Source organism: Miniopterus natalensis, chromosome 3 (genome assembly GCF_054644295.1).
Source record: "Miniopterus natalensis isolate mMinNat1 chromosome 3, mMinNat1.hap1, whole genome shotgun sequence".
Lineage (NCBI taxonomy): Eukaryota > Metazoa > Chordata > Mammalia > Chiroptera > Miniopteridae > Miniopterus > Miniopterus natalensis.
The window spans coordinates 89157402-89183144 of NC_142083.1; the positions used below are offsets into that span (position 1 = coordinate 89157402).

Genomic DNA, 25743 nt, shown 5'->3' on the forward strand with positions numbered 1-25743 from the left:
AAAACAACAGAGGAAAGGAGCAGCCGTCGGGCTGGGCGGCAGCCTCCCGGAGCTGGAGTCCCGCTTAGCGTGGGTTTCAGGGCCCCGCCGGGAGTGTTTGGGGAGATAAAGGGCGAGCTGCAGGCGGCTCTGACCTGCTTTCCAGGCCCGGCCGCTTTCGGCGGCGGGCAGGCCGGCTTTCGGGGGGGCAGGAGGGCTTCGCGGGCGGGGCCCAGTGCCCCTGCCTGCGATTAGGCTGCGTCCCCTGGGGTTCCTTTGTCTGTCTTGCTGTGATTTCCGTGGTGGGTGTTAACCTGCCTCCTAAGGTTTGCTGGGGTCTCCATGCTGATGAACTGCCGTGTGCATTCCGCCCCCTGCCCCGGTCACCTGCCCACAGCACCACCGTTACCCTACTGCTGGGGTCTCTGCTCTTCCAGTTTCTACATTGTTTTTATTCTTGCTTTGAGCCTGGGGAATTCTCTTGCTCTCACTGACTCATTCGGGTAACACAGCGTCTGTTTCAGTCATTGCACTTGCGTGTCAAAGCCACAGGCCCCTGCCGTGTCCTGAGGAATGGTCATGCCAGGGCGGCCTGCGTTCTCAGACATGGACTCAGGGGCCCTTCTGATGTCCCACCTTCTAACTAAGCTCCCCATCAGCAGCTGTTAAAGCCAGGCTTTCAGGGGGAGTGTGCAGGAAAGTCGGGAACACTAGGGCTGGCTCTTCATTCCCACCCTTATAAGCTTTGCGACCTGGGGCAAAGTACTTACCTGGGCTGCCGCAAGTCTTGGAGGGGTGTGCCTTGGGTGTGTCACCAGGCCCGCTGTGGGTAGACTGAGGTAATGATAGTAACTAGCATGCCAGTTGGCGAGAATTAAATGAGATAATAATAGGAATAATAATAGGGATAAGTCCCATTTGCTGATCGCTTGCTCTGTCAGAATCTAAATGCTTTACAAGAATTAGCACATATATTTATGGTCCACTAAGACAGGGTAGTTATGCTAATGCACAAAAATAAGAATATTATATATTAAAAAGCATTCGGTATCCATGCATGTATATAAAGAGATTTTAGATGCACATGATGTATAGTTATGTATGTATAATCCTGTTATGTGATGTATCAGAGATAAGGAATATGTATTATTTGAATTTCTAAAATGTGTATAGATTCATTTAAGTTATACAGATGGGTATAGAAATGATTTAAAAGAAAAAATGGTCTCTGCCAGGCTAAGTGCTTTAAGTGCTTGAACACATCTGACTCTTACGAGGGCCCTGTGAGGCGGGCGCTGTTACCTTCCACGTTTTACAGATGAAATAACTGAAGTACAGAGGCGAAGAGATTTTCAAGGTGACTCTCATACATGTGTCTGTATATAGACAGTTGTGTTTATAGAAATGTAGAAAATTAAGTACGTGGTTTTATAAAGTGCCTGGGATTGTAGTTAAACAATGTTTGCTAGTATTATTATTTGTTTCATTCTCAATACAAGCTACCACCCTGGTTCCCTTTAGGAAATGACACCATCAGCGTTAAAAGAATCCTTGGTGTTTTCTTCATAATATTGCCTTGCCCTTCAGAAAATACTTCCCCTTTGAGATGGTTGATCAATTCCATCCCTTCTCAGCCTCAGATATTTGTGCTCAAAGCACCCCGATTAGGCCACAGAGGCAGACACACCTTTTTGGGGGCCACCCCCGATTTTCCAGGAGGGCCATGAGTGCACAGCATATGCAGGAAGACGGGGCTCTCCCAGGAGGCCCTTTAGAAGCGCCCCGGGGCCAAGCGCTCCCGTTCAACCCCAAATCTACATCCCTTAGACTTCAAATAATAGCAGTGGGGAACCCCAGTTCCACCCATGAATTGAGGGGCTGTGCTTTGGGCTGTGAGATGAACTGGCCTTTGATCCAATGCCAAGCATCAGATTGAATCCTCCACAGTTGCGCAACAAGAATTTCCCATCCTTCAGAAAAGACTGCCGCTGGTGAACTTACATACAAATCTCCCAAATATATAACATATATTTGTGTGTGCATGAGGCACATACTGTGCAACAGTGAATTAAAAAAACAGTCTTTTTGTGTTTTATCACAAACATGACTCTTCTATCCCTTCTTTTGTGAGAATATTGTTTGCAGTCCTACTTCTTAACTTTATTAGTGAAAAATTCAGGTTGTCACGAGCAAGGTTGAGGATGTGCATGGTATATATAGGCATGTGTAGGTAGGCGCTCGTGTACATGTGCGTGTGTGCACACGCCTGCACCTACACGTTGATCGGTTCTTCTGCCATTATGGGGTCAGATCTGCAGGGAGAGCCTAACAAAAGCACCATCAGGAAATTCACCGGAGATGGTCCCTCCCACACAATCGTGGTCCTCAATCTTGGGAACAGAGGGGCCCTGGGCATCTGCTTCCTCAACAGGCTCATCAGGTGCTTCTAAGAGAGGAGTCATTGGGTCACACATCAGAGAGACACCGTCACAGCAGTAAAGGGCTTTTGCTGTGTGCGCGTGTGTGCATGTGTGTGCGTACATGCATGTGTGTGCATGTTCAGCTGCCTGGGCTCGTGGAGTGCTCACCAGAGCTCCCTTTATATAAAAAGTGGCTGCTTTCCAAGAAGTAGAAACAGCCTTCAGATGTCACCACATATGATCAATGTCCTCAGGGTGCTGAGTGGGGAAGTGGGATGGGACTGGGACCATGGTCTAAGTGACTGAATCCCACCTGCACTGTTTTATTAATTTTTTTTAACATGGTGAAGGTTTTGCTGTTTAATTAAAATATTGTTTTAAAAAAATTACAGGTGGGGTAAAGCTCTACCTTCTGGGCATTGTCCATGAGAAAACAAATAACAGCTTCTATTTATACACAAAGCATGTGCCTCACATATGGGCTTCCTTTGGGCTTATTTGCTCACCTCTACTCACACTGCAGGTGACATGCATTTGCATCTGTTGGTGGACTCCTTTAAAACTCCCTTTCACTTCTGCCATCATTTTAATTTACTTGACACTTCACATGACATTTATATGCTTACCTTCATTTTAGAGAAGGGCCTGGTTTTGGAGATTCTAAGGTAAATTACTACTTTGTAAATCTACACTTACATCCTCGCATTTGGACAGGGTAGAGACTCAATTATAAACCAGCATTTTAGGAGATAATTACCTTCCTCCTTGCCATATGCCAGGATAAAGCTAGTGACTTCTTTGTTTTAATTAATACAGCCTCAAATATTTTGCAAGGAGAGTACTAGAAGCCCAGGTTTAACACGGCCCCCACCACCATCATCACCATCATCATAAATGATGGAGCAGAATTTTGGGAAGAAGGCATAAGCTCCGGGCTCAGACAGATCCTCATGGGACCTTGCTTCCAACAGTTGCTAGAAATGACTTTAGGCAAATCATATGACCTATGTCTTCTTATTGTCTTCATCTATAAAATGAGGGCAATACCGCCTTCAGGGATCAATTGACACAGGGCAATGGAAGTTGACTAAAACCCTCACAGTTCCCTATGCTACAAGGACTTTACAGAGAAAGCACCATGAAATATAACTGAAGTGGTGTAATAATTGTTTTTAAGACAACCTGTGTTGTGCAACTGTGCGTGGCACTCAGGGAAAGGCCTCTCGTTTCTAAAGTTGAAAGCTGAAAGTTCTCATGGGGCCAGGAGAAAATATCCCCCATCGGATGAGTATGGGCGGTTTCGGAATCCTGGCCCTGCCACTTGCTTGATGCATGATCTCAGATCAACTGACCTCTCTGTGCCTCGGTTTCCTCACTGTAAATAATAATAGCTTACAGCTTATGAAGTACGGCTGCAGGCCCGACACACAGATTATTTCATTTATTCCACACGGCAATATTAAGAGGCAGGTGTTCCTACCACCCTGAGTTACGGGTGAGGAAACGGAGACACAGAACTTTGGTTTAACCTGCCCTGGTTGCAGCTAGCAAGTGACAGAATCGGGATTCATACTCCCAGCATCTGCTTCTAGACCTCACATATTGAAAACCTTTCTATGTGTTACTGACTTGATAGGAGCATTAAGATAATTGAATGAGATAGGAGTAAGGTATTATTAAGATAACTAAATAGGGTAGATAATTCCACCCTGATAGAAGTATTAAATCATTAAATGAAATAAGGAACACAAGAGCCTAAGCTGGATTCGTGGCCCATAGTAAGCGCTCCATAAAGGCCAACCGAGCGCTTTTTGTTTTTTTCATCATCACACAAGCCTCTCCCCACCCCCAAGTTGTATTAATAACTACAACAGGTGTTTCATTGAAATGCAGTTTGTTCTTGTTGTTTCGTTTTAATCCAAAGACTGACATGTCCACGCTGGGGAAGAGCCCCGTGTGCCACACAGCCAAGGCACCTGCAGGAGGTGCCACCAGTGGCTATGGCAGCCCCACGCCCATGCCACGCCCCTGGTGGACGCAATAGCTGCCGCATGTGTGGGTAAGGAATGCCCTTGAAGGAAAGAAACACGCAGAAGCCAAAGGACTCAGAACACCAACTCACGTGTACCTTTTCAGACTAAGCTTTTATTTTTTTGATATTACAAACCAGTTTTCTTTATTCACAAACCACTGTAAGTGATATAAACACTAATTTCTAAAGACAGATATACACATTTTCTGGGTTTGCAGATTGCGTGATGTGTGTGTTAAGAAGTCACTATATGCCACACATGATATTAATCTTTTTTTTTCATAATTCATAATAGCAATAGTTATTTAGATAAATGAAAACATTCCAAATAAATACTGTTTAAAAAAATCCAAAATGTCTGTTTACATCTCTGACATACATTTTAAAATGACTTGTTGGCCTCTTGGAGGAGTGCCTGACAAAAGATTCTGCAACATCAGTTGGCTCCCACTTGCTCTAAATGATTTTTATTAAAACTACATACAATCATGGGGGAAAAGTACAGCTCATCGGTGAAAATCAAAACTGCAAATTAATTTTACTTTAACCAACACAGTAAGAATTCTATGTTTGTGATTCCAAATACAATGCAAATTCTGGATTGTGAGATTTGAGGCAATTGGGAGAAATCTGTTGAGTCTCCCTTAGCCCCCCTGTTCTTTCTATCTCTCTCCCCTCCAGGGTAGGATGCCGGAGCATTTTAATAAATCGATGCCTTTAACAACATCACCCGGGCACCCACGGTCATCACATTGTTTCCTGGGTGGGGGAATGAGAAAGTCTCAGTGATGCCATAGGACACCCCTGCCCCTCCCCTCCCCCACCCAAGGAAGTCTGCCGAGAAGACCATTTGCTAGGCTTTGGGCTGCTAAGCAGTTTCCCCCCCCCCTTTCTGTCCTTTCAAGGTAACGGTCATCTGCCTTAGATATCGAAGCTACAGAAACTTGGTTTTCAAATCTTGTGAAACTTTATTGATGGTTTAATATCCAACCGATCTTACTGCATGCACATAGGATGACAAGAATGCTGGATCACAAACACTTTTTTTTTTTTTTTAAGTTTTGTTTGGTTTTGTTTGAAAGCAGAGTTGTTACAGCGGATTGGCAGGTTCACAGCGGTGAGTTGATAACTTACTAGAGTGCTCGCCAGACGGCCCGCACTGTACACATGAAGACTTAACTAGGGCGGCAGAACTACTGGGGACAGCTTGCTGCTGTTTGTTTAATTTAAATACAAAAACAGGAAGACCCGTGACAGATACCCCAACTCAGGTTAACTTGTAAACAGGACAACGTGGAAGGCGTTCAAACAGAAGGAATCCGGACAAGCTGCAATTTTTCGGCCGCGTCGCTCTGGCCCTGCTGCGGAGGTGGGGGGACTTTGTTCGTCGGGGGGGGGGGGCAGAGGGCAGATCTACTTTTTTTGCTTCTTTCTGACAAGTGTCCTGGGCCTTGGAGACAGAACTAACGTTACTGGTTTGAGATCATCCCTGGCGACCAGGGAGAATGACCGGGAGGGGCAGGCTCTCACAGACTGAAAAATTGCAGCTTGCTCACATAACACAGTCATGTTTCAAAAAGTTACCAAGCTGATGAAAATACCGTGATTATCTCTACTCAATGATTGCAATACTTGTAAAATGCTTCTAGAAATCCAAATATGATTATCATGTAATTCCATAAAAATTATACGTCTGTCTCTAACAGTTGTTCTACTAGGCTAAAACTAAAGCTTCATAGACTGTTTCTAGAACTTAACAACTCCACTGCACAGATGTAAATTTTATACATTTTTTTTAACTGGTACAAAGAATTTAAGTTTTTATTACTTTCTTTTTTTGGAAAAAAAGAAAAAAATAGAAACAGTGCTTTTTATCACCTTTTTATTAATGTTATTTTTTTTCCCTCCCATAATATAAAAGTCAGCAATGATATCAATAATTTATTATACTGGAAGAAATATAAAAAGAATGCTTGTTGATGGCCTAACTAGCAGTTTTTGCCTAAATAACTAGCGGCTGGTTAAGAAGCTGAATACTGCCGGGGGGAATGGTTAAAGGGCGGGTTTGCACAGCTTCATTCAACTTGGATGCACAAGGGCTGCTAGAAGCATCCCCTTAACAGCGTAACCTTTGGCCTGAACTGACAGTGAGTAACTTAGAACCGTTGCTATATGATCGTTGGTGCAGTGGGTCGTTTAGATTCATCAGTTACTATTTTTTTTTTTCTTTCAGTCGAGCCCCAATCCCAATCCCCTAAGTCCCTCCCACCCTTCCCCTTTTATAAAATAAAATAATGCAGATGCAGAAAAAATGACTACTGTAGTCACTTACACTCTTCCCGAACAGCTTATAACCCCAGTAGCTTACTATTCAGCATATATAATTCATTTACATGATAAAGCACTCTGGATATGGCCCTAAACCAGATTTTATTCATAGCTAGCATCTCTCTAGATCAACCACAAAAAAAAAACAAAACTCCTACAGCCAGCAACCAAACTACGGAACCTTCAGAAATTAAAGACCCACAATATTAAAATACACAGAACAAAATATCTGAGGTATAAGATAAAAAATGTAATTTTTTTTCCTCTTTTTAGATTTTAGAGTTGCTAAAATGATGCACTACTGCATGTATTGCAATACCCAGGCCTCGGAAAGCTTCCTTTCTCCCCACATTGGAAGGTTTTTATGGTTTTGTCATTTAGTATGGAGCAAAACGGTTGTATCCCCCTCGGTATATACTAGCCTGCAATGAAGAAAGAACGAGACCCACATCATCAGCATGGCTCCTAGTCTTGGCATCAGTCAAGGGTGCAAAAGCATTCTGAAACAAAGCAATTTGAGGGGTGTGTTTTTTACATTGTCCTTTCGCAACACGTGGAGCATCAAAAAAGACTAATGGGGAAATAGACACTCAAAATCAACCAAAACGGAGGCACCCCCTGCCCATCCCAGCTCATTCTCAGAGGACTAACGGTAGGGCCAATCCTGACCTCCCCAGCAGCTCCTTGTAGGGAAAACCCCTGGAAAATCCAATTAGTCGGCCAGTCCTGGGAGCCCACAGGACTGGTACGGACACGCACTGGGCGGCTGAAGGCCGTGCGTTGTCTCATTTCCTTTGCTCGTTTGATTCATTAACACTATGTTCCATCGGGAAAAGCTCAGTCTACACTCGAGAGGTTGAATGCGGATGACTGATTGAATGTGGAAATTCAACTCTCCTTCCCAACACGTAGCTCAAGTGGACTAGGTGTTGAGGCGGAGGGGATGAATGCAAAATCGGGGTGAAAATTTAAATCAACTTCTCACTTGACGTGGCTCAATGAGCTGTGTGGAATTTGCTCTTAAGAGGGGAGCCCGTACGGATGGACTGCTTGATGTGACTGAGCTTGTGCAAAAGAATGTCGTTCCCAGATCGTGGCTGGATTTCTATCACCACGCTCCAGTGAATTGTCTGGCCATGGCTTTAGATGGCTACGAGGTGGCACTTAACATATTTCCTTTTTCTAAAAGTATTGGCGATTCAAATGAATGCCTATGGGGATTGAGTTTTAGGATAAGGGCTGATATTCTTGATCCCAAGCAGAAAGCTGCATGCCAAAAGCTTTGTAATGATTGCATACGCTCTCACGTGATGGGCACGTCTTACTGTACTCAAGAGTTTTAGTGCATAGAAGTTTGAACAAGTACAGGCAAATTCACCCACCCTCACCTCCCATTTTTGCCCTCCCCCCACCCCCCAAACAAAAACCCAAAGCCCCCCAAAACAAAAGACAACCCCCGAACCCAGCTGATTCCTCCTAATTCCTTATGTACTAGGCACACACACAAAGTGTGCCCCTCTCTATTTTCTTTCCTGGGCGACTATGACTTTAAACATGAATTGTAATAGGGGAGGAGAGGCAGTCAGATTCTCAGCTGCCTGACAGCAGAGGCCTGGAAGTGTGCAGCTTAGCTCCTCTGAAGTCTGTGCTGGGGCTGGAACCTTGGGGCTATGTGAATGAGCGGCAAGGGAGGGAGAAAAAAAAAGAAAAAAAAAGTTCTGCATTGACACTGCATTCTGTTAGTGATGGATTTAATTATCAAAATGACTAATTATTCCATTAAGGTAAGTGCTCTGCTAGGTGAGACTTGCAAAATTAGAAATATAATAACTTACATGCACTACATTGCCAAGAAATTAAGACATTTATCAAGTTTACTGGGAGGATTAATGTGGCATTTTAGCTGCTGTTAGATTAGCACAAGAGACAAATTCAATTAAGGGAAAGTGAGAGGACGTCAACCGTCAACCCGTACGCAGGTCCCAGCTGGGGAAGGGAAGGGAGGCGGGAAGAAGTGAGGAAGAGGAGGACTTGGTACTCACCATGGCACCAACGCCGTAGGTGGGGGCTGGAGCAAGTGTGTGGTGGTAGGGGTCGGCAGCATAAACTCGTCCGTAACTGAAAGGAAAACAGAGGTGAAGATTAATCCATAATATGCGCTTACAAAGTCATGATGGCAACCATAAAATGCAAAATACCGAGACAGTGCGGAAGGGCCCTATTCACCTTCACAAATAAGAAACGTATTCCTGTCTGCCACATAACATGAGAAAAGCCCATCTGTGCATAGCACATTCTTTTGTCCATTTAACATGGTTGGTCATATATGTATAGCTGTGTGCATGCATGTATGTGTGTGTGTGTGTGTATCCTCTCTCTCATAGGATCATTTCTAACTGCTCATGCAACTACCTTGGATACTGAGGTAGGCAAAAAAACAACTTGAAAGAATAGTTTTAAGAAGCCCAGTACCCCCAGAAGACATGTTAACACTCAAGAGAGACTGCCCTTTTCTCCTAATTTAACTGTCACCAATCAGACCAGAAAGGGTGAATCAAAAAAGGGGAAGTGACACAGTCTTTGCAATTAGGATCCAACATCTTAGAATGTAAAGAGCAAACACATTCAAATAGAAGCATCTTGAAGGGTTTGAGGGACTCCCACTACCTACTCAATAATTAGAGCTGATTTGATTTCAATCCTATCACCCTAGAACTTCTATCTCGTCAATCTATGGCCAGGTTCTGGGAAGGGACACATTTCAAGCAATACTTCTTGATGACATTCCCTTATCTTTGAATATTTCTCTCTCTTTCTACCATCCTCCTTCCTTCACTGCCATGACATCCAGTACAGGCTTCAGAATAAAAATAAAGAAGGGATGGAAGCCTGATGCATTCGGTGCCTACTGAGTGTTCGAGCCTGAATGATGCCACACATTAGAAATTAGGGTTTAGAGAGGTGAAGTCATTTGCTCAAGGTCACAGAGCTGGGCAGAATCAGAGCTGATCTTTAAATTTCTCAGAGCAACCAGATGCTCTTTCCATGGTGGCCTATGCCCTTACTTAAGTGACCTGCCAGATATCCTCTTGGAGGTGGTTTGAACATTGCTCTTTCAGTAATGATCGAAGCGGAGATGTAATCTTAAGTTAGGTTCCCTGGAAGAATCTGAAATAGAGATTCTAGTGCATGCTAAGGAGGAGAGAGAGGCAGGAAGTTCCAGGGCAAGGGGAAAAGACGCATGGCCTGAGCTAGAGACTAGCTTTGACCGGATCCCGTGAGTTGTATCCCAGAATGAATCCCACCTGGAGACAAATGGGTTGGATTTGTAATGCTCATGTATGCTAAGCATTTGCTGTGGGTTTCCCTGAGGGGTGGAGAACTTCTGAGTTGAAGTGATTTTCCTGGGCAGAGGGTAATTCTCCGAAGAAGGGAGCACCTGAGCACAGTTGGCAACCAACACTCACAGCAGCTGGGGCATGGGTGTACCGGTCACCAAATGGGATATATGTGGGTTATCAACAGCTTTTGACTCTTGGACTTTCCTTTAAAGAATGAAGGACCGAGGAAATAAGAAATGGTGTGTCTGTACTATCAGCTACTGTCAACCTTAAGCCACCTCCCATCTCTTGGAGTCTACTTTGCATGTCTTTCCCTATCGTTTCCCCATTTTGCTTCCAATTTTCTTGCTCGTAGTTGGTTGACAAGGATGTCCTGGATGGGTCTGGCACGATTGCTGACACCACGGAGCCTGGAGAGGCGGGGAGAAGCTCGGTGAAGAATCTTCTAACTCTTGGGCTCTAAGACTCCAGGTGGAAAAAAAAATAATGTTTCTACCAGGTCTCACTGGAAGGGTCTTATTCCCAAGCCCTCCCTGCCTGTTTCAAAGGGCGCCAAGCTGGAACAATCCAGATGAGGCATTCAGCTTCAACACACTGTGTTCTCCTGACCCGCAGAAGCAGTACTGGAATGGGTGTTTCTTTTCTGGGGCGAATCTCTCAGTGAAACCAACAGTCAAACCGCTCCCTGGCATTTCACTCCTTGGGACGCACTCTGGTTCTTTGGCTCATCAAAAATGGCCTTCAGAGATTCTCCCTTTCTCTGGGAGCAAAAATAGATGTAAGCCCAAGACAGAGGGTATGTTAACACGAGAAGAATGGTGACATTTTTTAAGAAATCATTCATTCGGGAGGTCACTCATGAAAGCTGGGCCTCGACCCGTGTAATTAGAAGTCGATAGTAATAGGTATAAAAGAACGTGAGATATAACTTTGTCATTGATTTTTATTTCGTGAGAAAGTAAAGTTGTCATTAGTCTAGAGGGAAAAAGCCTGTTAATAGGATTATTTTTAATGCACTTTCACCAGCAAAGCTGGTTGCATGAACAAGACATAAACTGTAAAGCAAATTGAAAACCCTTGGAAATGTACTAAGTGTTCCTTCAACACAAGTGTAAAGATGCAAATTCAGAGCAATTAGTTTCTTTTTTTTTGAATTTGGAGAATGATTTTACTGTGGCAAAAGTGTCCTTTTTCGGGAAGACGACATACTGATGGACTGAATGTATTCCGTGAAAATGCAGCTCTCACCTTTTCCTCCCACATACTTCAATTGCAAATTCTCATTTGTTTATAACACTGGGCAGAGCTTCAACCTTTGTGGAAAGCCCAAGGTAACAATTGGCAATGCTCTCTTCCAGGGCAGACGGAAAATACAGCAGCGCTGAACTATTCCTGGTAAATGAACAGGCGCCTTTTCTCCTCAGGGTGACCTCTACCTTCAGGATCTGATGGTTTTATTATGATTAATAAATTTCATTTCCACAGAGGAAAAGGGACCATGTCAGCTCAAACTGAAAGCAAGGAGGCTCCTTTTCAAATGCTAATTTCTGAACACGCCCTTGTGCGACACTGCAGCTCAAACACAAGGTTATCAGGGGCAGAGGTGGACTCCGGCGCTGCTCTTCCGACAGGGATCCCGGGCACATCGGCCACCTCGAGCCCCCAGAGCGGTCTAAGCTCAGCCCGAAGGGAGACGGGCAGTTCCCAGGGACCCCAGCGGAGTGACGGGAGATGTGTTGTGACTGCCATGTTATGGGTGATCTGCACACCACCCGGCCTTGGCCACAGTGGACAACTATGTCATGAGGTCATGATGTTCCCTGTTCCCCCACATCCCAGCCATCAGAAACTGCAGATGAAATCGTAAATGTGTCCACAGCACTCCATTCACACGATCACCCTCCTAACATCACCAACCAGTATTTCACCAGAGCCCCATCAACAACAGCCTTAAAATCTTGTCCCTTTGGTTCTACCTCTGCCTCTTCAAACCACCAGCCATTTATATCTGTATCTATAAAAATCTATCTATCATCTACTTATCTGTTCATCTATCTAATTAAATATCCATCTACTTATATCACTTTTTTGCTTAAAACCCTCCGATGGTTTTCCATTGATTCTAGAATAAAGTCCAGACTGGCATGAATCACCCGCCCCCCTCTCATCCCTCCCATACACCCCTCTAGCCCTTGCTTACTGTGTTCCAGGCGCACCTTCAATGCCCCTTGGACACATGCAAATTCGTTCTCTTCTTAGGGCTTTGGCACTCGCTCATCCTCTACTCAAATTGTCCTTCTTTATGTCTCAGATCAAATGTCACCTCCCCAGAGAGATGCCTCCTTTCCTGACCCTTCTCTCTTAAGCACACTCTCCACCCGCCCCTCACCCTGCATGTCGTCTAGTGAATCTCTATTGGTTTTGTTCACTTACTTCCCTCCCTGATTATGTACCTGCCCCCCTTCCTGCAGTGTCAGCCCCATGGAGGCCGGGGCAGAGTCTGCTGTGTTTGCCTTTATCCCAGTGTCTAGCTCAGCACTGGCCACGGTGCAGAGGGACAGGGGCCAAGCCAATGCCACTGCGTGAGTGGAGGCAGCAAGGAGAAGGCGTGGAGAGGAGAGAAGGGAGGCCTGGGAAGACCCTTGTGCCCATCACTGCGATGCTCTCAGTGGCAAAGATTCTTTCAGATAAGCCTTCCGTAGATTTTAGGTCAGCTGCTCTCAGAGATTTTCAAACCCCTTAAAGACACTCAGAAGAACAGTTTCTGGGGACTCTGGAAATGCAGCGTGTAACTCTACATCACCCCTGAGAGCTCACAAAACACGGGCCACGCTGCCATAAAGCTCATCAAAACCCATTAAGGGAAAACCAAACCGAGAGAAAAGGCAACTGCTTGCAGCCATCACGAGCCCTTGTTTAATTTTGACCTTAAAACCAGGGGAGCCACTCCTGGCCCTGGGAAGGGCAAAGGCCTCAGGGCAAGAAGACCCAGCTTAAGTTCTGCCTTTGCAATGTCCTTGCTCAGTGGCTTGGGCAATCAATGTCTCTGAGCCTCAGTTTCCTTGTTCCTAAAATAGTATCATTCCATCTGAGCTCTGCCTAATTCACAGGTAAACTGCGTGGCAAGAAAGCAGACACATTCTAAAGCAGTCTGCAGATGTAGGACATTCTTATAGAGATTTTCACAGCCAATCCCTCACTCTGGCCCAGATGTTTGGTCTACAAAAAGAACTGAACGATCGTCTTCTAACATGATCATGTGTAGTTTTAGCAGCCAACTTACAGATGCTTCTGGAGTCGAGATCTAATTTGTGAGTTACAGATGCAGTTTAAATTGCTATATTTGAACTTAAGGTTATGTTGCTATATTCGAACTAAAGGTTAAATAAGTATGCCACCTGTTGTGTGGGAAATATGAATCCATGTTTGTAAAGTACTTTGTCAACTCTACTGAGAAATGTAAATATTACTTATTAATAAATCTTCTGAATCTAGTTAAAACAAGGTGGATATGCTCATAAAATGCAATAGGGTCATGTTCTACCCCACACCACGGTTCTGACAGTCAAGTGGTTTTCTTAGAGGGATATGTAGTAAGAACACTGTAATTAATGTCACTCTATATATTTCAAGTAAGTCTTTATGCCCCTGGGACCTGCTATTCTTACTTTAGCATCTCTTCCCCATGCCTCCTCTCCCAGAGGTAGGTGGGGGAATCCCGGTGGGGCAGAAAGATGAATAAAATATTCTCTCCTCTCCGATCGACAGCCTTACCGCGTAGAGAAGCACTGCAGAGTAGGCATTCAAAACTGGATGAGATGGCATGGCCTCCAGTCTCTGTAGTGCCACTGGGGCTACAGTGCCCTTCTAATTATACCTAAGACAAAGTCTATAAGGTGCTGGGGAAAATCAACCCATGCACTGCACACACTAACCACACAGTATGCAAACAGGGTTACTAACTACACCACGGGCCCGTGGTCCTGACAGCCTGCTGTTCGGAGAGTTGCGGTTCAGCTAGGGCATGTTCCCACTTATTTTCCCGTGGTCTCAGACCTCAGCTGCTCACTCTGCCTTAGTGAATATATTCAGTTAGGAAAATATTCTCCATAACTGCTATCGCCTTCTCCTAGGCAATGACTAAGATGAGCTACAGAAATCAGAGGAAGTAGACCAGCCCTATAACTCGAAAGCGAGAGAGCAGCTCCACATGCAGCTAAACCCCCAAGAAAGACACCAGCAGAAATGGGAGAAGTTCCCCTAGATGAACAACATGGATTCCTGAATTCTATTGTCGCTCACTTCCTTAGCTTGGATTTGCAACAATCACCTTCACAGATCACTCAGCGCAGTTTCCAGACTCATGAGTTTTGTCCTCAGAAGGAGGGAAAGCGCCTTCTGGGCTCCTTAGCTTCTCAGTGGGAAGCCATGGGCTTTGTTGTGGCGCAAGGACACGGGTCACATAGCTGAGCTGTGTGCATGTAGCATCTGTGAGAACCAGATCATACCACCCAATGCAAATCATATGGTGTCATCCTTTCTTTGCCCTCTGGGGCAAATCGAAACCTGCTCCTGTTTCAAATCCCAGCAAAGCCGATTTGAGGTAGGAGCCTTGATTCTGGATGCGACACAGCACAGCAGCAGCCACCGTCCGGGAGTCAAGAAGACACAATTCCTCCACTACAATAAAAGACACAGGGCCCACTCTCTCCACTGTCCAAGCCAAGGCCACTCTCCTTTTACAAAGGCCCTTTCTCGCTTCTTTGTGTCCCTATGACCACTCTACCAAAATCACAAAGGATTTTCCATCATGCTCTGAAATCAATAAGGTGCCCAACTTTGGTTTTATTCGCAGGGAATGTTTGTATCCATCATGGGATTTTCAGTACCTCTGCAGAGAACGTTGAACCTAAGAATTCCACAAGATCAGAATTCTTAGAGCCAAATCCTGCTCCTGCTACTTCTTTGCCAAGTAATCTCAGCAAGTTCATCTCCTCTCTGAGCCAGTATCTCCCCCCATGGATGGAGACCGCAGCAGTGCCTACTGGCTGTAAAAGGCTGGGTGAAGCTGAGATAAGGGTTAGTCAGAACCAAACAAGGGTCAGTTGTTGATGCTGTTAAGACTGGGAGAACTGCAACTCCTGTCTGCTCTCGGTTCCACGTGGGATCCCACAGCAGAGCTCAGGGGGTACAGGAGTCAGAACCACTCCTGAGTTGGGTTGTCCATCTGAAGCCTGTGTCCTGGCATCCCCCTTGGCCCTTGTAAGTGGATCAAAGATCCTGAGAGGTTAGTAAGCAGGGTGAGACGGAGGTAGGTTACTTGGGGGCAAAATAAAAAAGTAAAGTCAAGAAACACTAACAATATCCAGATTATCTGTCAAAATATTTAAATTCTGGGTGAATATCCCTTACCTCTAAGAGACTAGTTCTTGAGGCATGCCAACACTTTCGATATTCATTTGAACAAGATGAATGAAAATGTGGCACTAGAATGGTGCTGTGTAATAAAAATATAAAAAGAAGTGCAAATGCAAGCCACATATGACATCTTAAGTTTTACAGCAGCCGCATTAAAAAAGTAAAAACAGGTGAAGTTCATTTTTATATTTTTATTTAACCCACTATATTAAAAATATTATTTCAATGTGTAATTGACAGAAAGATTATGACTAAAATATTTTACATAGCTTTTTTTGTACTGAGGTTTTGAAATCGAGTCTGTATTTTATACTTATAGCTCATCTGAGTTTGGACCAGCCACATGTCAAGGGCTCGATAGCCGCAGGTGGGGATCAGCTGCCATGTTGCCAAGCATGACTAGAAAAAACTGTAGGATGGTCTCCTTGCCATTGAAATAAAAAGATTCCCGAGTGATCAGCTCAGTGTCTCCTAAGATGTGATCTGAGGACTCTTCTGTTGCATTGCCTGGAGGAACTTGTAAGAATGCAGCTGTTCAGGCTCCCTCTCCCGATCTCCGAGGGGGCCGGGGAAGATGACATCGAACCTGCACTGGTAACAAGTTCTGCAAGTGATTCTCCTGCCCTTGAACATTTGATAACCACTGCTGTTTGTTTATTTATTTATTTTTTAATTCTCTACTGATACGGAACTCCCTTAGGCTAATTCAGAGCTCTCTAGATATCTTTAATTTTCGCATGTAAACTGACAGAGACATTTTATTTGTAAGGTATTATTTTTGCTGAAGTCTTAGATGCATGGATGTACATGTTATGAGTTATGTATGTGTTTGCACTTGTGTGTGTCTGTGTGTGTGCGTGTGTGCAGGTTGGGGAGACAAAAGAATGGAAGGGGTGCCGACATTCCCTGTCCCTTGTGCCTCTAAACTTGCCAAATATTGCATCTAATAATTACTTAATAAAGTGTATATAAACCTGTCCCACAGGGGAGGGTTTCAGCAGCTTTAACAGACAAGTCCATTGGCCAAGATCCCCTCCCCTAACACCACATGTCTGCAACCAGTACTTGAAGGACTGGGAGTGTGTCCCCAGGTTGGCTTCCATGCCACTAAGATGGTACCTGGCCTGGTGGAGGGGGTAAGACCAAGACGGTGGACCAAGACGGTGCCTCCACCTGCACCCCATAAACACACAAGCTCATTCACACGCTCCCGCAGGCAGGGGCGGCTGGGAGCCTGGGCGCTTCAGCCAAAACAACTAGTTGGAAGTGTCTGATGGTTTTCAGGGAATGGCTTATCCTGTTAAGTGATTTTTAGCCACTGGTTTTCAGCACAAGAAAGATTTTGGAGAACTGACCTGGACCACACTTTGCTTGTTAAACCCTCTGTCTTCCTGGATACATAGGGTGACCCCTGACAAGGGAGCTGCTCCCTTCCTCACCGTATCTCCGCACCTGGATCAGTGTCCAGCACGTCTGAGACTTGACATACACCTGCTGCACGAAGGGGATGGACCACGACAAACACCCAGTGAGACAAGTGTTTAGAGAACCATTCCATTCCCTTAGATCATCTCAAAATTTCCACAGCCATGTCCCCAAACTCACAAATGCTATTTTTCTAGGAGCAAGAGAGCACAGCTGAAGATAGCAGGACAATTCCATCTGGAGGTGAAGGTCAATAGTCCAAAGTCAAGATCAAAGGAGCACGTGGGGCAGTGTGGCCCAGTGGAAAGAGAGCTTTGGTATCAGATAGGCTCCAGTGTGACTATGGGCAAGTTAGAAAACCTCTCTGGGCCTGAGCATTTTCTTTTTCTTTTTTAACCTGCAAAACAACCATGACAGTAACATCCACCTCACTGAGCTGTTGTAATAAGTTATATATGCATCCCCTCCCACACGCACAATTGATCACCCTTGCTAACACACAGAATTTTCCCAATACGTGATAGCAAGTGATGGCCTCGCCCTGGAGAACTCAGCAAAGCCCATGTGAGGGCCAGTGACCGCTGAGACGAAGGGCTTGTTTTCCGTGGTGACAAAAAGCTTCAGCCATCCATGGGAATGACAGATACCCCTTGGATTAGGATGGAGGGCACAGACACTTCACACAAGGTGGACCTGGTGAGTTTCTAATCTGCCAGCATATCCTGTTTGTCCACCTGTCAAAATATAGCCCAAAGACAACCATTGCTCAGCTCCTCCACAGACATCATCCTAATGCAGGCCACTGTCACTCCTCCCTGGAGTCTGCAAGAGCCTCATCACTAGAGTCCTTTCCTCTGCTTTTGCCATATTGCAATCCAGGCTTCACAAAGCAGTCTAACACATCATTTAAAAGGTAAGTCAGATCACTGCTGACCCTCCAGTGCCTTCCTGCACACTTAAAATGAAATCTCAAAAGGTTCCTGCAGCCTCGGAGTCCTAATTTGTCGTGACCCCTGGCTGTCTTCATGATATTATCTCTGAAATCCTCCCTTGTACACACATGCTCTGGACACACTGGATATCTTACTGTGCTGGGACACCTCGAGCAGTCTCAACCTCAGGGCGTTTGCACTTGCCACTGTTCAGCCTGAAATGTTCTCAATTCCAAAATTACTTACCTGGTTCACACCTTCACTTAATTCATGTCCCTGCTCAAGCGTCACCCTCTCAGAGAGGTCTACTCTGAATGAAAAGCTGCATCACATGGTACTTTCCATCCCCTCCCTTAAATTTTTATTTATTGATTTTTTTAGAGAGAGAGAGAGAAACAATGATTTGTCATTCCACTTATTTATATATTCATTGGTTGATTCCTCTATGTGCCCTGATGGGAAGCAAACCTGCAACCGTGGCGTATTGGGACAACACTCTAGCCAACTGAGCCATCGGCCGAGGCCCCTCTCCGGCCTTTTGATTCTTTATAACGACTCTAACTTTACGTGCAAGTACATTTTATATTTCTTCATCTGCATGGCTGAGGCCTGGTCTGCACTAGAAAGGAGGCTGTCTGAAGGAAGGGCTTCTCCTGACTTATTTCGTGCTATGTCCCGAGGGCTGGGAACAGCTGGTGACACCCAGCAGTGGCCTAATACACATTAATTCACTGAAATGGCTTTCAGTGAAAATCAGTAACTTGCTTTCCAACCTCCATGCTTATACAAGATCCACATTCGACGACAACTGCAGTCACTAGCCAGTCCTGGAAAAGCTCCGATGAATCACGGCGGCAGGGAGACCCCGGCGTGAGGAGAAAGGAGAACGATCTTGCCCCTTTGACCATCTTTTGCAGAATCCAACTCCTCAAAGGATCCCGGTGTCACAGGACAAGAAACTACTGAGGTGTTCAGGGTGGAGGTACTAGATGGGCCACCCACACGTGCCTTTCAGAAACAACCAAACCCAAACCCAAACCAAACACCTAATAAGATTTTTAGAGCCACGAGTCAAAAAGTCAATTTCCTTATCAACACACTCTCATAAACCACAGACGCTAATTTTAAAACGTTCCTCCTACGTGGCCAGCAAAAGCAGAATGGACGTTTTGGGACCCTCTCCAGGAGACCCACGTAAACACCATCCCTTTTTCTTTGGGAACTGAAAGCAAAACCCTTCAGTCTCACCGAGGCTGTTGTTCACCATCTTCACCGTCTCTACCCAGAGCCCCAGACAAAACTGCCTGGCCTGCTCCGCCCTCATAGGGGGCCGTGTGAGACTAACACATTTTTATCAGAATTTCCGCAACAATATTCCTCAAGCCCCAAAAACCGAGATTTTAAGCGTAGTGTTAGTGTCTTTTTTCACTTAAAAAGAGAAAAGTTGCCTTTTGTCAAACACTGAAACCCAGGAGAGGCCCGGATTCAACAGACCCACCTAAGCAGTATTGTTGGGTGTACAGAGGTGAGACCTCTGGACGGATGTGATGTTTAGAATGTGGGTGTCCTGGGTGTTTCCAGAATGCGGGAGATGCCGCCCTGGAAGACTTCATGGAAACCATGAGTTACCACCTTCACTGACAGAGCAGTTCTTTCACTCTATGAGGCTCCTGGACTGGCTGGGAGATAATTTGACTTTTGATTAATATGGGTGTCTCCTTTTTCATGCTCGATTCAGAACTCAGAGTTCAAATTGAACCTTATGAAGCATACAGCACATTATTAATATGGCCATCAAAGCAACAGGGACATCTCTCTCAATTTGAAATGTGATCAATAGCAATTCGTTAGGAATTTACTGAGCAGCCATCCGAAATTAGGTAACGTGGGTGAAAACACTTGCTCTACTCTGGCAAACTTTCATTATTTGCAGCCTCTTTTAGGAATATTATGTGGGAGCCGCTTGCTTACAAGGCAGGGTCTGTTAAGTCATGAGACAAAAATCAATATCTACCTCTTGGGTTGTAACTGTGATGTTTGATCTGTGATGTCAGAATATAGCCTAAGGCCCACTGGGGGTGCATACAGTTTAACAAGGAAGACAGGGGCTCTGGAAGGCCAGCACATCCACAAATGATGCCCATTAACATCTTAAACCAACATTTCTCCCCATCCCAAGCAGTTTCCCCTTTAGTTGCATGCTTCACCCTCAAGGTTTTGAAAATATTCAATGATTCTTGCATCCCCTGCCACCCCCAGCAATGCAACTATCAATCTTCTACTGTTAGGCATTAGTGAAGGGTTATGGTTGTTACCAACTCCCACGGGCAGAAACAGAGACATCTGAGGCTAAGGGCTGAGGAGGACCATTATCCAAGGGGTCTTATGGAAATGGAGTCAGCTGTCACTTTAAAATATGAGCATGCAAACCCCTTCAGCTCCCCTGGTGAAACTTTAATCCACTACAAACATTGAGACCGACGACACCAATGACACTGACGCAGTGTGTTCTGCGGCCCTCCTTTTTAGAGCAGAGAAGGCTAGGGACATGTTCCTAGGTCTCTGTCCTTCCTTTAGCTCTTTCTCTCCAAAGACTGTAAGTAGGGAGTGAAACAAATCTCTGTTTATGGCTCCATTGACCAGATGTGATGGGAAACAGATGAACGTCTATTTGCAAGGTTCAGTTTAATGTATGCTTTCGAAGGTCATGGCATATACATGGATGAGCTGTGACGTGCACCTTTGTTGCTAAAAGCACAACTGGTAAGATCTCCTAGTGATCGTGGCAGTCATAGTTTAGGCTTAAAAGCAAACAAAAAAAATTAAAAAGTAAACTTAAAAAAAGTAAAAAAAAAAAAAAAAAAAAAAGATCTGTTGTTAGTTAAGGCAATCACCTATCTTGACATTTAATCAAGTAATTCCATGCTAATGAAAGTTCAGATTTAACTGTTGTGACCACATCAAAGCAAAAAGACAGGCGTTGTTGTGATGGACACATCATGCAAGTGCAATTTCCATCTGCCGAAGCCCTGATCTCTAAAACAGAAGACTCCTTCTCTCGAAGTCCTGTTCCGTATAATATGTTTTAAAAGAATGGAAATAGAGGATCTTTAAGTAATGAATGAAGATCCCCTTCTCATAGACAGAAATAATTATATTTCCTAATGACTCTAGCTTTATTGATTCCGTTTGGGGGGGTATATAATATATACCAGTCATTCCATAAAGATCCCAAATACTTCACATACAAGTGTGAGTCCAGATGTAAGTAAAAAAACATAGAAGTCACACATCTGTGTCCCTCACCTCTCCTGTTCTGCATTTTAACATAAGAGCACTGATTATACCAAAAGATTTTATTGTGGCTTCATTAGTCTTACTTTTCTGGATCACGTATTATTAAAACGGAAAATAAAATATCCAAGTTAGCAAAACGTCTAACGTCTTTTCAGCAGAGAATAAAGGCTCCCGCTCTACTCCAAAGATATACGAACTTTGTTTTTTTTAACTAAACTTTCTAGAGTGACCAACTGCAGCATGTGAAGGAAAAGAAAGAAAGGAAAAAAATAAAAAATAAAGGATACTGAGACGTGGATGGATGCATCAAGAAGTAGCAATGTTTGTTACCTGCAGAGGTGTTACAAGAAATTTCATCTGCTGCAACGAAGACGAACTGATTTCTGGAAGAGAAGATAAAATTCACAATACTGCTCGCTCAGGGGGACATGTGCTGTCTGCCAATTGGTTCGATGTATTCGGATGCGGGGAGGGAAGGGCTGCGTTTGTATGGATGCTGCAGGAATGTGCGGCTATATCTCGGGCTTGGAGAGTCTAGAAAGATCATGAGACAGGCATGCGGGGACCTCATCATGGTGATGTCAGAACATGGACCATGGACAAGCTGTGGCACCGGAGTATTAAAGCTGCCTGTTACCAAAATGTCATGCCAGGAGGCGATTCTAAGGCTGGGGCATTTCAACCTGAGCTTGTACGGATCTCTACGCCGAACAGAGATTACATTTTAAAAATATAGGCTGTCTGTTAGGGGAAAAAAAATGAGTATATTGCAACGAGCTAGGGAAATCATAAAATTCCAGACTTTATCATTATGAATATAATATCAAAAATCTATTTTAGAAAAAGGCAAGGAAAAGAAACGCTGTCATTTCAGGAGAGTGTTATATGGTGTCGTGTAACGAATAATCATTTCCTCGCCAAACTAGGCTCGCTACGTGAGGAAGGCAAGGGAGCTCATCAATCCAAATAAGCCCTGTCTTGCCAAATTATTTTTAATGGTGCACTAAAAGAAAATAAAAATGGAAAATGCCATTTTACTTTGATTTAGTAAATCTAGAAAGCTGATAAAACTCTCTTAAGATGTTTTCAACTGTGGCGTTTCCACAATGGAATGCATTCTGATTCAGACGCACGGCTTATTTCTCTAGAAATAAGAACATCTGTGTCAGGCTGATTATACACAGGCCCCGACGAGATTGGCTGGGCTCTTAAATGCCTCAGAAGCAGCAGTATAGAGTCTTCCAGTTCTCATTTGTTAGGTTTTACTGTGCACATGGATCATCAAGAACCAAGATAAATGCATTTTTCTGGGTCTTAGTTTGATTGGTCTTGTTTAAATGTTTCGATGCTTCAAAAAGTATCTAGCAATTGAGTATTTCTTAAAACATCTTAAGAAAGTTTTACTGTTGCAAGAGGTACACCCTGGAATATAAATAGAGCTATCATTTGAAAATTCACTAGAAGCTAACATTCAGTTGATAATTCTAATCATTTCTGCACCAAGGAAATCTAGACAAAATTATACATGAGCTGAGAATAGTATTTTATGTTTCTCTTTCACATAACAAAAGTCCCAGCTAAGTTCATTTATCACCTCTCTTAAAACAATAAAAGTTAATGTCATCTGCTTTTCGCTCTCTTTTCACTCTGCACAAACTTTTCGAGCCCCAGTCAATATCTGGCATCAAAATTTCAAAGTTTGAGGAGCAGTAAAATTAATGTCCCTGAAAATGAAGATGTTTTGGCTGAATATTGGGTTTGACTTGCTCACGTTTGACTTCCTCAAGGGGCGGTGAGACATGGGGGGGCCTCAAATTACAGGTATGATCTTCATGGGTGGACCCAAGGAGCACTCGGAAGGCCTCTATCTATAGCAGGCTCCCAAGAAGAACCCATAGCAGAGAACGCTGGCCGGTGCGTCCACAGGGGCCAGCCCTCGGGAGCAGCCGCTCACTCACCTATGAGGCGGCCTCGTGACTTAAGTGGTTCTATCAGCTCGACCTCCCCGAGCCTGCACCCCGCTTCTGCATTTTCCCCAAGGAACTGTCCAGCCTGCTGGCCATGAGGAAAGCCATGGGAGGCAACCAATGCAAGTAAATGCAAAATGGTGACTGAATGAATAGGGGAAGCTTCTAAAATGCCACTTACAACTAGGACTGTAACCTTTTTCTTTAATCGTTCCAGAATTTAAAAAAATATGATGGTTGTCCACAGCACTCTTCTTTCTAATGCAATGTACTTAAAAACTAAAAACAAAACAAAACAAAAAAAACCCATGCTACCATTTCTCCATTCCCTTCTTTCTTTTCTTCCATTTTTTTCTTATTTTTTTTTTTCTTTTTAAGTAACTTACACTTTTTAAATTTTATTTCACTGTCTTTCTGATTCCTGAGCAAATTTCTGAACAAAGAATAATGATTACTCCCTTTGATGACTCACTGCCTTCAAAAGAGTTGCCTCAGATGACTTCTGCTGTCAAATCAAATCTGCATCTGAGCAGAGAGTTAGCACCAACAGTGGCATTTTAAAGAATATGTGAACTCAAGCAAGGCCAAAAAAAGTTACAAAAATATTTGTAAAAAGTGGTAGCTAATGGGATGTCTCAATTCTGCACTGATTTATTTTTTTAACCACACAAACAATCCCACTACGTCCCGGGTTACCCTAACAAAAGTGTATGAATGAAGGGATACGTTTCTGAGACTGAGGCTACCCTAACATCTCAGAAAAGTGTCTTCCTATAGAGTTCATTAATGCCATGGAGTCAGCCTGTGTGACCACACTCCCCTCTAAGCTACCCTTTCATCAAGTGATCAGAAGTACAATAAATAGGAAATTCCTGATGAATAATAGCCTGTGAGGGGCAGCCCGCATGTCGGGCCAAGAGAGGAATTCAGGTAGAGTTTGCAAGGGGAGGTTTCACGGTGGTATCTATGTCCATTGTTTTACGTTGTGTTTGTTTGTGGTTCTGTTTCTCTCCACTTGAATTTTAAGACATAATCTATCTTAGCTATAAATGGATCATCTAGGGCCCTTTCTGTGAAGTCATTTATCCCCAATGACCACAGAGATATGATTGAAAACTTCATGATGTGGCTGAGAAGTGGGTGTCCCCAAAGATGTTCAGGAACATGAGGTGATCAGAGCAATGCAGGTGTGCTCTAGACTGTGGGGCCACCTCTCAGCTTCAGCCTCAGAAGGGAGGCTGGCAGCGGGGACCGGCCCCCTCTGCTAACCCTAACCTGCTCTACTCTCAGCACCGATCTATAAATTTAAACTTCAAAAGCAGCTGCACCTGATTCTCAATCATCTGGTCTGTTCAGTGGGGGAGGTGGTCAGGAGAGTCTGGCCAAGTAGTTCTCAACCTGGGCTGGTAGACACCCGATGTCCTTTTAAAATTGTTAGTGGCCAGATTATACCTAAGACTAACTAAATGGGGATTTCAGTGAGTGGGTCTCAGGCATCAGTCATTTCTAAAGAGACCTCCAGGCGATTCTAACATGGAATTCAGAATGAGAACCACTCGTCTGGTTGAATGGTTCTCACCTTGGCTGCTCCCGAGATTCACAGGGAGAGGTTAAGAGGGCTAATGCCGGGCCCTGCTGCAGAGGGCCCCGGCTTCATGAGTCTGGGACAGGGTCTGAAAATAGGCAGGAAAATGATTGGCAGGTGATTCTAACACCAGCCACAGCTAAGATGCCCTGGGAACGGTACAAATGCAGAGTGGAAAGGGAACTGAATCACTGCACCTCTGGTCACTTTTGTTTCTTCCTGCAGCTTCGCCACCATGCTATCCTCTAGGGCCGCCTTGCTGTGTGGCTGCCAAGGATGCAACCACAGAAACAGCATTCTTTGCCCGGGAATGCCTACTTCTAGTTTCTGGAGGCCTTCTAACAGAATGGCCTTCAAACCTCATTCCTGAAAGAGAAGCTGGTCTACAGTGGCTGTAATGTCGTGCTCTCTGTAATTGCTTCCTCCCCTGTTCCATTTATTCCACCATCTCCCATGGACTTACTCAATATCATCTTTGCTAGATCTTCCCATTTTTCCTCTGAGTCTGCATCTAATTCTCTACCAATGTTTTCACCTACAATTCCTGTCTATTTTCAACCCCTCCCTCTACTCCAGAATCTCTCAAACTTCCCTGAAGATAAGAATGAACTAGAAGGCTGGTTAAAAATATAGATTCCTTGGTTTTGACCCTGACCACCCAAGTCAGAATTCCCAGGAGAGAAGTGATTATCTGTACATTTAATAAGAAACCAAGTCAGGCTGCTGACCAGCTTCAGGGGACACCACTCACACTCTTCAAGTGACTGGCGCTCCTGGAAGGGAATCAGGGTTCCAGGTAATTCTGACAATTGGGGAAACTTAGGCAAGCTTGCTGAGAAATCAGCTGCAAGTTTATTCATTTTCATTTCAAAGTCTACCTTTCCCAGGAAGGCTGCTGGATGCGGGGAGGCTTGGTGGAAGAAGGGAGGATTACTCATGAAAATAAATCAATAAAATGGTAAACTACTGGGAAAGGCTATAGTTGTCTCGACTCTTTCAAATGTTAAAACCAAAGAGCC

At 44.3% G+C, this 25743-nt stretch overlaps 1 protein-coding gene across 1 annotated transcript in view; it reads right to left on the bottom strand.

The window, feature by feature from the left end:
- Window positions 1-8226: 8226 nt before the first annotated feature.
- The window catches only part of LOC107526816 (RNA binding fox-1 homolog 1), a 180058-nt gene continuing 162541 nt past the window's right edge, over window positions 8227-25743 (bottom strand). The window contains exons 12-14 of the mRNA XM_087815209.1: window positions 21503-21555; window positions 8802-8877; window positions 8227-8427 (exon numbers count right to left, since the gene is read on the bottom strand). Of these exons, the coding sequence (XP_087671335.1) occupies window positions 8280-8427; window positions 8802-8877; window positions 21503-21555 (277 nt within the window). The 3' untranslated portion in view covers window positions 8227-8279. The remainder of the gene's footprint in view (window positions 8428-8801; window positions 8878-21502; window positions 21556-25743) is intronic.